General features: G+C 38.5%; 1 protein-coding gene across 2 annotated transcripts in view; it reads right to left on the reverse strand.

Annotated features, from left to right (window-relative positions):
* Positions 1–12673, reverse strand: part of TBL1XR1 (TBL1X/Y related 1) — a 110179-nt gene that overhangs the window by 6434 nt on the left and 91072 nt on the right. For both annotated transcript variants that reach the window (XM_064665879.1, XM_064665878.1), the window contains 11 exons: positions 11961–12106; positions 10270–10489; positions 8161–8293; positions 7814–7955; positions 7456–7519; positions 7257–7354; positions 5475–5535; positions 4155–4276; positions 3612–3686; positions 1077–1204; positions 734–899 (listed from right to left, as the gene is read on the reverse strand). In XM_064665879.1, the coding sequence (XP_064521949.1) occupies positions 734–899; positions 1077–1204; positions 3612–3686; positions 4155–4276; positions 5475–5535; positions 7257–7354; positions 7456–7519; positions 7814–7955; positions 8161–8293; positions 10270–10489; positions 11961–12106 (1355 nt within the window). The remainder of the gene's footprint in view (positions 1–733; positions 900–1076; positions 1205–3611; positions 3687–4154; positions 4277–5474; positions 5536–7256; positions 7355–7455; positions 7520–7813; positions 7956–8160; positions 8294–10269; positions 10490–11960; positions 12107–12673) is intronic.

Raw genomic sequence — 12673 nt, forward strand, 5'->3', positions numbered from 1 at the left:
AAATTCTCAGAAGAAAATGGTCCAGGTGAGACTTCTGGACAGTCTCAGCACTGTGTTAAAGAATGTGATGCAATTATTGCATCCTGAGCTCTTGTGTTTGACAGGGAAAACTGGGGATGGTCACAACTACTTCCAATTACTAAAATGAGCCTTTTGAAAATTAATACCTAATTCCAAGTAGCCAGAGATTGCATCATGTCTGACAACAAGGTCCTTAAACTTTCAATCATAATAAACCTGTTTATTTTTGCCAGAAATACCAAACAAATAATAGTGTCCTATTTTACAAAGTTATGTAGAAACGTTTTGTCGTCATCATCTCTCGCTTTACATTCTCTTGTTTCTCCGTGAAATTCAGTGAAACAGCTAATCAGATTAGTGTTAGTCTACAGCCAGTCATTTTTCACAAGAAACCTGTTTTATCAGGAGTTGAAAGTTCAGAGTTAAAGACAGTATTTGGATGCAATGTGTTATTGGAGACATTTCGCTGAGTGTTTTTTTGTTGGTCATTTTTTGGTTGGGTCTTTTTGGTTTGTTTGTAGGGGTTTTTCTGCTAAGTAAAGGCAATATAATTATTACTTCACCATAGGCAAGCACTCAGGTGAGAGGTTAAATGTACATCCATGAACAGAAGTAACGTTAGAACAAACATGACAGAGCAACAAAGGTTGGAAAGGTGCTGATGGAAAAGACCAAAACAAAGTTCCCAACAGACAGAAGAGTATTAAAATACCTGTGTATTCCAGATGTGTACACATTTATCAAAGGAGCCACTGGCCAGATACCTGCCATCAGGACTGAAAGCTACACTGTACACAGGTTCTTGATGTTTTGTCAGAGTATGAATACAAATTCCTCTGTCTACATCCCATAACCTAACAGTAGAGTCAAAGGATGCACTGTCAAGGAAAAAGACAAGAGATGAATTGTATCTCAATTCAACATATTTTTGTTACTAATACAAACAGAATATGACAAAGTATCTTACATGCTTCAAAACATTCAGTGAACCTACATTTATAGAGTCAAGTAAAAATAACGTTTAACCAGCATTTTAAACCAGGATTAAATAGTACCTTGCTAACATAAGATTGGCATTTGGATTATTTGTTCCTGGTCCTGTAGGACTCCATTTGATAGTATAAATTTCTTTGTTGTGTGCTTGTAAATCATGGACACAACTGTCTTGTTTCATACTCCAGATCTATGATATAAAGGGAAGAAAACACAAAGATATTTAGCATAATATTATACTAAAACACATTTTACATCTTTATCATTTGCAGGCTGATTGCTACCTTTTAAGCCACTCAAAACATTTGCTATGACTGCTGGGTTCCTAGAGTGATTATGCCAAATATTATTCCAGGACATTCCAGTCTTTGGGTTTTAAGTCCCCCAGTGAGCTTAATGAGTAATAAAGGTGCTGTCTATAGAAACCAGTCTGCCCGAGTTAACTGCAAACCCTTGAAAAGTGCAGGGATGAGAACAGATGCTGAAATGAGAAGAGCAATATGTATATGTTCATGTCTGAGCTGACAAAACATCACAGTCCTATTTTTAAATGAACTTCTTGCTACACAGACTCAGCGAAATAAAGGGATAGTAGAGAAATTTTCTGCTTTCTTACAAATCCATAGACACATACTGCAAAAACTATTATGGCATTTTCCTGGCTTATTAGGATTTGCATTGCCAGGTGTGTGTTCAGTATTCCACACAGGTCATTAGGATTCCAACTCCTTTATGATCATATTCAACAAACAAAATAACTTTATTCTATTAAGAGTTTACACTGCCACTACAGAAGGGATTTTACAGGGCTTTTATACCTTTTCCTAAATCTGAAACTTGATATGGCAGTTAGCCATCTGAATGCTTTTTTTAATGATATCTGTTTCAGTAGTGCTTTTAGCTCATCATTTATTAGAAAAAGTTAAAGAAGCATGCTCAGGCCCAACTGTATTTAAGATGCAATTGAGGTGCATGCTTAAAGAAATGATGCTTTTCAGAACTGCTGCTTCACTGAAGAGGAAATTGATTTTCAATGTGCAGACAGAATTGAAATTGTATTTCCAGTTAAAATTGATGAGATCAAAATCTAGCTTCTCTTCCCCAAACTAGTATAGATGAAAAGAGTCCATATCAGCTGCCCTACGGAACATCGAGTTGTCATCAAGAGACAAAACTAAGTAGATAAATCACTAGGCACCTTACATGTGCTTCAAAACCTGACATTTATTCCTTCTGCCATTCAAAAGTGATCCATAAGTGATTAGTGATGTGTAGACTTATCCTCAAGCACTTGGTCTTTGAACTAATCCTGAACAAAACAATAACACTCATTCCAGCCTGGGCTGAATTCAAAACAGCAACCAAGAAGTTAATTGCCTGTGTTGCCTGAGCCCACAAACACTGACATGTTCCCAGTTGTCACCTCTACTCACTGAGAGGCAGCAGCAACAGCTTGAGCTCTAGATTGGAATTCATCACACTGGAGTTTCAGCTGTTTAAGTATTAAATACCCAGCTTAAACTGGCTACTTTGACTCCATCCACTGCCAATGGAGAACAACTGATGCTCTCGGGGGTTTAACTCATCACACTTGACTTAAGACACAACTTAGGAAAGGATGAATTGCTCTTCAGCAGTGCTGGACGCTGCTGACTGAAGATGTCTAGACATCTAGCTTTAGACAGGAGGCTTAATGCTTAAATGTTTATATTTAGATAAGGTGATTTCCAGTGCCAGAGGCTGACGGTGTGCCAGCAGGAGGGATATGTGGCTACTCATTCAGCTATTCCCTGTTCCTGATTAAACAACATGAGCTGGACAGAATTAACTGTCCCAAGGGCTGTAGCAGGACAGCGCTGTCAGTGCAAAAAGTGTGTCCTGAAACCCTACTAAACACAGGGCTAAAGCACCCACTGAATGTAAAGCAGTATGGGAGTAATGGAAAGCATCTGTGCCATGGAAGCAGCACAGGCCTGTCAGGCCTCATTTATTCAAGTGCATGTAACCTGGAGGCATTTCTGAAGGGATCTCTAGGGTGCCCTGAACTCATATGTGTAAGTTACAGTGTCCTCTGCACTCAAAGGTTTGCCCCAGTTCTACAGGAAAGCAGGTTGCTATGAATTATAGAATGACTCCTGATGAATTGGAAAAACCAAGGAGTGCACACAGCCTCTGAAGAAACAATATGCCAAAGATTTTGACTAGAAAGAAGGAGAAAACAGGGCAAAACCAGGAAAGGAGCAAGTCACCCATTCTTGTATGTGCTACATGACATGCATTCCAGCTTTTTCTTTTAACCAAAAGCAACCATCAAGCGTGACAGCTTAATGATTAATGACCTGATTCTGTAAACAGCTAAAAGCACCTAATAAATCATGCTCAGAGTCTCAGGGTGGCAGCCTGTAACAAGTTCTCTGGACCAAAGCTTGGCTTTGATTAACATGGATTTCTAGGATTGCCTAACCTTGTTACATTAAAAAAGAGCAAATATTGGACAATACATTGGGAAGCACAGTGATACTTCTGGATCATCCACATGAATGCTGTGCATTCCAGAGTCCTACAATGACAAGGGCCAGAACCAGAACTCCCATTACCTTTAGAGTCATGTCATCAGAGCAGGATGCCAGGAGATTACCAGTTGGATCCCATTTGATTGCATTTACTTCATTCTAAAATTGAACAATGAGAGTAAGTTGGAGTCTTCACTTCCATTACAAATGACAGCTTACAAAAGACAAAGTTGGACAGCAGTTATGAGTATGTGCATAATTGTCAGGATTTTAACATTTAATTTTCATTCACAGCTTTGCCTTCAACAACAACAACAACAGCTTTTTGCTACCTGTTCACCACATTTTCCCATGCATGCTTGTACACCACATAGCAAAGTTTTAAAGTTACCATGTTTCTTCTTCTAAAGCTCACTTTTGCATTCTGGCACTGGCAAAAGAAGCTGCACGTGGGAGTGAGAATTGCTCTAATAATCACAAAGACTACAGTTACCATACGCCCTTAACCACAACTACCTGTATGTGCACCTATTGCCTGTACAAGTGCTGTGTACTGGCAAGTTTACTGGGCCCCCAGTCTCTCATTAATAAAAATATCAGAGCAATCCCCAATCTTCCAGTACTTACTGTGTGACCCTGGAAGGTTTTGATGGGCCTATCTTGTCCTAGTTTACAAACGTGAATACACATGTCTGTACTGCAAGAGGCAAATGTGTTGTTACTCTGCCAATCAACATCTAATGCTGGTGCTAAAAGAAAAAGAAAGACATTTAAAGCTATTCCTGTATTCTGCAGGAATTTCATGTGCAAATTCAGCACACACCACCTTAGAACAAATGCCAACAGGAAGCAATGATTAATTTTACAGCAGCTCTGAAGATAATCAAACACTATGAACAGTAAGAAATGCAGTCAAAATGAGTTACACAAAATGAAACAAAATTTAATATAAGTCATTAAAATAAAGAACATATCTGAAATGGAAGTTATACAGAAGACAGGGCAGCAGGACACCAGGCTGCAGTTAAGCCATGTGTAAATAAATCTCAGGAGTCAGCACAAAGAACAGGTTCCCACAACTTCACACGTTGTCACACATGAGCTCATCTCCATTAACAGCCCCTGCCCGTGCTGATAGATGACAGCCAGGGAAAGGTAATGATTTACTTCCTTTCTTAATTCCAGTATTATAAGGTGTGGTAACTTGAAGCTTAATCATGGGCAACATATTCCATTTGATCAAGCCAGATATTTATGGCAGATAGCACTCAGAACTGCTTGGAGTAAATAATGAAGTTTTTTTATTGTTGTCATGCCACTGGAAATGTAGTGTGAGCAGAATGAAGAGTGGAAACAAGACACATTTCTTAAAGGCCCTTCAATGACATGTCCGTCATCCTCTCCCTTCTATTTCCCAGCTGATTCTGGCAGGCTTGCTCAGCATGCAGCCCACAGAGCAATTTGTCTGACCTCCTGTGAGGCTGCACTCTCATCCCAGCTGGCCACTGAACAGCCTTTCTGCTGGTTTGTGGCCAAACAAATTGGGGACAGCACAGCAGGAAGCAGGGAACAATGGGATGCGGGGCTGGGATTACTGTAGCAGGAAGATGACAAATGCAGTCCTTAGGTAATAAGCACAAGTCCCTCGTGGCCCACCCACTTGATTTGTCTGCCACTGTACTACAGAAAGTCGGGAATATTTGGATTATTTATCTCTTATGACTTTAACAGAAATGCAGTAAAACTGTGAGTTATAAAATCAGAACAAATCTACCTTTGTTCACATTCTCATCACGAATATGGGAGTCAGTAACCAAAGACTGCCTGTTAGATTTTAAAATGGTGTGAACAAGCACCACAAGCACTGGATCTTTTAACTTACTTTAATAAATAACACTTTTTTCATCTTTTCAGATGACAATCCCGAATGACCAAAATCAGACTTACCAGAATGAAAAGGAAACTGCTGCTTGGCTTCGCCAGTGTGGGCATCCCAAATAATTGTGGTCTGTATTAAACAGATAAATAAACAATAAACAAACTTGTACAAATTGGTAATTTCCCAACAATTACCACCATTCACAAGTACCAGAGTACCTACGCTGCTCCCCACCACCCAAACCTGATCCTGATTAGACATTTCAAGTGTTTTAACCACTACTAAAGGAAATGGTAGTAGACGTACAGACAGCTGTAGAAAACCTTAATATGTTGTAATATTAGAAAGGTGTTTAATCACAACATTTTGAGGTCTGGAGGGCAGAAGGGAGTTGTGGGCTTTTTTTATTTTTAATAAACAAAAATTAAATAGATTTACCTCCTTAGTCCTATTTATATTCTTGTAATACATTCCATACATCTACTTTATTTCAAATACTTGAATATTCAGATTGTAATATCAACTACTCACTTGTCCCTAAGGAGATCTTATCAACAACTGGTCACATTCTGAAAGATTTAAGGGTGCAATTTTGTTCTGAGCTATTCTCTGCCAATATTTTGGTTAAAGAAATCTTACAGGACAAAATTTGTGTCTCATGACCACTATATTATTTGCCAATATCCCTGATCTACCTCAACGATCAGTGAAAATTTTGACACACATTCAATGGAAGCATGAACTGACCACATAAATAATTTATGAAAAAGAAGCATTAAGGTTGGAACAATCTTTCTGCTAATGCAGAATATTTTTCAAAGCATAAACTCAGTTGCTTTGTCTAGGAAGTTTTATTGACTGAAATGAGGCTTCTATTTTCCTCCAGAATATTTTTCTGCAAATTAAAGCTGTACCTCTACAAAGATTTAAAAACTGGCATAACCATCACAGCTGCCAAAAGAGGAAACACATCCTTTCCATGCTTTGAAACATTCCATTTTCCTTCCTTTGTGCCAGCATAAGCATTTATAAAGCTGGGCACTAAAGCAAACCAGGTTAAATGTGTGCAGGAAAAAAATAACAAATAAAGGAGAGAATTTACAGTTTTACAGTGACACTGCCAGTTTTAAGTGGTTGTACTGAGCTTGCAGTTTGCTACTCTCGCTAAGAGAAAGCCTGTGCTGACTTCTGCACCTTGAATCAGCTACTCAACTCTTCTTACACTTTTGAACACTCTATTTGATTCTTTGAATTCATCTTAAGACTTTTCTTCATCACTATGTGTCCTTCCTAATATTCATAGAATCTCTCACACTAACAACAGCTCTGAATTTAAAGACCTTGTGAGTCTAAGTTTGTTTAGAGATGTGAAATAAAACACAGTTAAACAATGAGCTCCATGGCATTACACTACTGGCACTTCCCCAGTTACATATATTGACTTTCCTTATATTCCAGCTCTAAACTTTTCAACCATTCTCAGGCTTGACTGATATCCAACTCAGTGATTTTTTTTCCCCTGAGGCTTTGCATAAAGTGCTTCACTAAATTTTAGATTATTTGGTTTTAAAAGGTTTAATGTTTCTGCCTTCAACGCACTTACGTTCCAACTTAGGCTAAACTAATTGCAAAGAGATCCATGGACACTGAAATCTAAGAAATTAAAATATCTCAATAAACTACCATGAAACCCAAAGAAACACAGCTAGAATAACAAGTTCTTTCTAAGTACATATTTACATCCATGCCTTCAGTTCAATTTACTTACTTTTCATAGCTTTGTTATTTTGCTTACAATTAGATTATAATGGTGAAGGAAAGAATTTTAATTTTACCAAAGATTATCTCACCTTGTCCACTCCTGCACTTAAAATGAAGTTTCCTTTCTTGTTCCATTTTAACGCAAATATAGGACCTTTATGTTGCCCTAAGGTGCTGGCAAGATTACCTGAAAATTTATATTGATATGAATACATTAAAAAAATAAAAAACTATGCTGTGAGCCACAATACAGGAAAATATATTGGAAATTAAAAGTATTTTACTTACCATCTTTAGTCCATATCCTGGCAAAGCCATCGTAAGACCCAGTTGCTAGAAGTGTACCTTCACTCTGTCAGCAGAAAGGTCATTTATTTATTTTTTTTTCACCATATAACTCAAAGCTAAAGAGCACAAATTTCAGGTAGAATACATCTGCATAAGATTTGTGGTATTTATTCCACTGACAACAACTTATTAAAAAGAAGTTCCATAAGTGCAATAGAAGAAATGACAACGCCACTCAAAACAGCAATATTTCAGGCGCCACCAGAGGATGCACCGTTGCTGTCACTTAAAATTTGACTATGCAAAACTGTAAGTACAATTTTCCCTGGGTGTTTTGAGCACTGCCTTTCGTACTTACGTTCCAGTCCAGTGATGTCACATCTTTGTTGCTGGGTACATCCTGCCCTCCTTCCCGGATGCAGTGCCGAAGTACCAGCTGCGTCGAGCCGCTCGTGCTGTTCTCACTGAGGTTCCATATCCGTGCTGTCGAATCTCCAGATCTACAAAACATTATTGTATAGTATCATATATAATTATATCACATTATTATTGTTATTATTTAAAAAAAAAATACAGTTGGAAGTACTCTTTTCTAGACAGCAAACTTGGCGCAGAGGGCGTTGGGGTAGGTGTTATTTTAACCCGTTGCCATCAGCACTCAGCGGTGAGCCGGATATTCCACACATTCCTGCTAAGTGCACATACCCTGAGGCCAAAAGGTCACTAACGGGATTCCAGGCACAGATGAATACTTCAGATTCATGGCCACGCAGCACCACTGCCTTGTTGGGAGGGATTTCAACATCTCCGTCTACTTCCATCATGTCTGTGTGATTATCTGCATTGTGGGAAACAGTAGAGAGAGGTGGATTTTAATATTTTGGGACAATACTACTGTACGGGTCAGATCCTTCTGGGATAAGGACAATTTATGTGATGCAAAAATCCGACAAAGCTGTCACATTCCCTTATTTTTCCAGTTCCAGTTTATGAAGTGCTATAAACAGATAGGGAGTTTCAAAAATGTGGGAAAGCTCTTTGCCCTTCTAAACCTTCACATCCACATGGATTTAATTTTGAGGCTTCAAAACTGAGGCTAAAAGTTATTTTTTTGCTATGTTAAAAAACAAATGCTGTTACAAGTACTCGGTTTCTCAGGCCCAGTGCTGCAGTTAAAATATGTTACTAGTCTAACTTGTGCTTTCAAATATGCTTCTTACACATTCATTTTCAAAAATCTCTCTTTTCAACAACTGCAATCAAACAGGTTTTACATCTACATCTCAGACACTTCATTTACAAAATGGCTTTAATTAATATAATCACATTTGGTGATACAGTAAACTGATAACAGAAGCTCTCAGCAATTACCATGGAATTGTGGCAACACAGAACTTCCTACATGGAACTGAGGTTGTATCCATATTGTTCTGTAAAACACACTGGGGGTAATTCAATAGTTCTCTTGGCATCTACCATCAATCATTTTCTATTATTAAAAATAAATTCACGCTGGGTGTAAATGCAGAATATGAGAAATGCTGCACAGTTCACCTGTTCCGTACTTATTCACCGCAGTTAAACAAATCATTCCACATCTATTGCTTAATTTAGCATTAAGGGTTTCTGTCACTGTTCGTACGTGTGAGAAAACAGAAAAGGCTGTTAGAACATGCATAGTTTTCAGAAAGACACCATATAAAGCATTGCTTCAGTCAGAGAATCGATGCCAGTATGAAGTGCTGTACCAGCCAGCAGGGGCTGCTGGTAGATCACAGTTAACAGTGCTGTGATCCGGGGGTTACCCTTTCTCTATCCAGTTCACAGTTAACGAGTAGATAGATGTCCTTTTGAGATTTTTAAATGAGAGCATCAAAGTACAGAGCTTATTTGTTTCAGCCAAAGATTATATTTCCAGCTTTTTATCATATATACTAAAAAAAACCCCTCTTAGTAAAATCCAGAACTTGTATGTGGCCTGATATTAATATTCTCTCAAAAATGTCATTTCTTCAGGTGTTTTTACAGCAAGAGCTGTAACTTCCACTCTTAAATGTGAAATTCAGACTTCCAGAACAATATTTTCAGAATGATTTTTTAACGCCTGACCCAAACTTTTCCATACTGAGCCTGACTGTAAGGTATGTATGTTCCTTTGATCAGGGACGAAAAAGAGAACTCATTTATTTCACCAATCACAGCTAGAATGGAATTGATGAATAAACCAACCTTGAAAGCAGTTGCATTGAGTAATTCTGAATAGCAAATCATGAAAACTGATACTGACAAAAGAGACAAGTGACACACGACTTGTCCCAGCAACCATGACCTCAGGTAGGCCTGTCCTAGGGGGAGCCAGGTAGAGCTCCCAATCCATGGATTAACAGAACCTATTGGAAGGAGTTTGTGGAGCTTCAATGCTCAGTTTTAACTGGCTGTGGATTGGCAGAGTCCTCTTTCCCTGTACAGGGGCCAAACCTGAGGAGGTGCAACGTTTTAAGAGTTGTCTCTGATTATTTTCTGCAAGAGCTTTCAGAGGGTTCTGTGAAAAACCTTCAGATGATGGGAAAGGAGCAGTAATAGAAGTGAGACTGGGTGTAGGGAACATGGTGAATTAATGAATTCAGAAGTTTGCACCTCCTGCGATTCCAAATATCAAACTGGGGACAGTCAAAGGTGAGACACCATCTGAAGGTATTCTCTGCAAGCTGAGAGGTTACCTCTTCACTTTTACCTCACTGTCTACTGGCTCATATTTTGAGAAACGACAAGAAAATGCTATCACAGCTAAAGGTCATTTCTGTCTCAACTTACTTGCTATAGTATGTGCTCCGTTCTCTTCCCCATTTGCAGTATTCTCTCCATTTTTTGCTGATCCCTGTTGGTTGGTGGCAGCTGCAGCTGCAGCAGCTGCTGCCTGTTGTTGTGCAAGTTTATCTCTGTAGGCCTGTTGTCTTGTCTGTACCACATCAGGCATCACTGCATCTATCAGTGAGAGAGACTCTATCGGCCTACCATCAAACAAGGTACCATCCTAAATTATAGCAGAGGGAGAAAACAAACAAAAAAAAAAAGACAACACCAAGTACAAATTAACATGATGGGCAAAAATTCCAAGAAAAACTAAAGCAAAAGTTCTGATTTAATACGATACATATAACAAATGGTGCTGGAAGTGGTATCTCATCATTGTCGTGGTCAGGATTGGAATTTTGATCTAAAGCTAAGTGGCCACTATAAATATGCAAAAAAAGCCACTGCAGCCCTCTGGGAGAGCCTGTGGAATCAAAAGTTATTTGCTTTGAGTTTGCTAATTCGTCTGCTAAAGCAAAAAATTCTGTAAGCTATCTATGAATATGATTTCAAACATGAGTGGCTGCAGCAAAATCTAATGGTTTGTTTGAAGAGCGAGCTGCAAACATTGCAACTCGGGTCACTGACTTGTGAAGTTATTCTATCTTATTAGACTAATACTTTCCATAAACATATTATCTGGAGAGTTGACTAGTTTTCTTCCTTTTTTTAAACAGTGCTGGCATGCTTTCAAACAGCAAGGAAGAATTTTATCCTGAAATGGACAAGACCCAGTTAAAAATACACTTATACATATGCTAGGCCTTTGTAAGGATCTATTTTTAGGAGCTAGAAGGATTCCTTGCAATAAATACAGGGTCTCTTTCTTCTATTCCTATCACTTGCTTTATTTTTCTGAAGCTTCCTAAGGGAAAGGATTTGCTTGGAACTATGAAAACTACATATAAACAGCAGGCATAAGGGAGACTGGAAAGAGAGCAGAATTAGTAGAGGAAAAAAATAGTTTCCTTCTGTAATCTAACTGACACATAGAAAGGCTGCTAACCTTCCAGGCATAAATGAGAATGGAAATTGAGGGTGAGTGTCTGCAGCATCAGGCAGGAAGATATATAGCTTTCTGTACTGCTGGAATAACCATTTAAACATCAAATTTAATAGATCCTGCTCAAGATGAATTAGCCAGCAGAGGCAAAAGGCAAAGTGGCATTTACCTTCATCCTTCCTGCCACAAATTCAAACCCTCTCTCTACTTGGAAACCTTGCCTTTGGGCTCTCATTACCTCATTATAACGACACATCACCCAAATGAGAGCTGCATAGTGCTCTCCCACCTCCCTACTGCCAGGCTAGGAAAATAAAAAATTAAGAGATTACTTGTCTCAATTATTATCTTATCTCACTTGTCTGGATGTACTACAACATTATATTAGGGTAAAAACTCTACAGACAACGGACCTTTAAGCAATGAGCCAGAACACCATGCCTGGTGTTGTGTGGCTGCACTGGGCAGAACCCCTACCCAGTTATGTCACTCCATTCTGGTTCCACCACTGGAGTCATGGTGAACACCAGCAGTAAGGAATCTGAAGTAAAAGTAAATAAATAGGATACAAGAAAGTTAAGAAAAAATACTAACATTCAAACTTACTGCAAGCAAGGACACAACGCTCCAGCAGGCAAAGCCTCCTTACCTCATTAATACTGACTTCTGCCTCTACATATTGTAGACCTTTCTGGATGATGGAAATCAAAGCAGCTGGTGGCACCAGAGCACCATTTATATTAGACTGGCTGATATGGCTCTCTATACCAAAGGTAAATGCTGAATGGGAAAACCCTAAAGACAAGGCAAAAACATCAGAATTGATTTACAGACAGACAACGCTATTTGCTGTACCATGGCAGGATCTTCTGTTTACAAACCTGAGCAACTTATACAAAGTTACAGCATGTTTATGAGCTACAAAAAACCCTCAGCAAAACACCTCATTTCCCTCATATGTCTCTAATTTAAACACACAAAAAGATAAAAGCGACGTTTAAATATGAACACAACTACGGTACCATTGGCAGAATATCTGTGCATGAGTCAATAAAAAAACATAAAATATACAGTTCACAGTAGCATTTAAACATATTTATATATTCATAAACTACACGTGTGTATTGCATAATATACAGTATTTAATAAAATATATATATATATATGTATCTCCCCAACATACCAAGACTCACTTGCTATTTTTACTCATTGATTTGATACCCATGAAAGCGAAATGGATCTGTTCATAGAACAGAATTCTGCTCACGGTACAGTGCTGTCATAATTGTGTATGCTTTGGCACCTAGAGCTACATCAGCACTGTGCACTGATTAAGAAGTAGCAAACATGTTATGGTGCAGC

The sequence above is a fragment of the Pseudopipra pipra genome, chromosome 10 (genome assembly GCF_036250125.1).
Source record: "Pseudopipra pipra isolate bDixPip1 chromosome 10, bDixPip1.hap1, whole genome shotgun sequence".
NCBI lineage: Eukaryota > Metazoa > Chordata > Aves > Passeriformes > Pipridae > Pseudopipra > Pseudopipra pipra.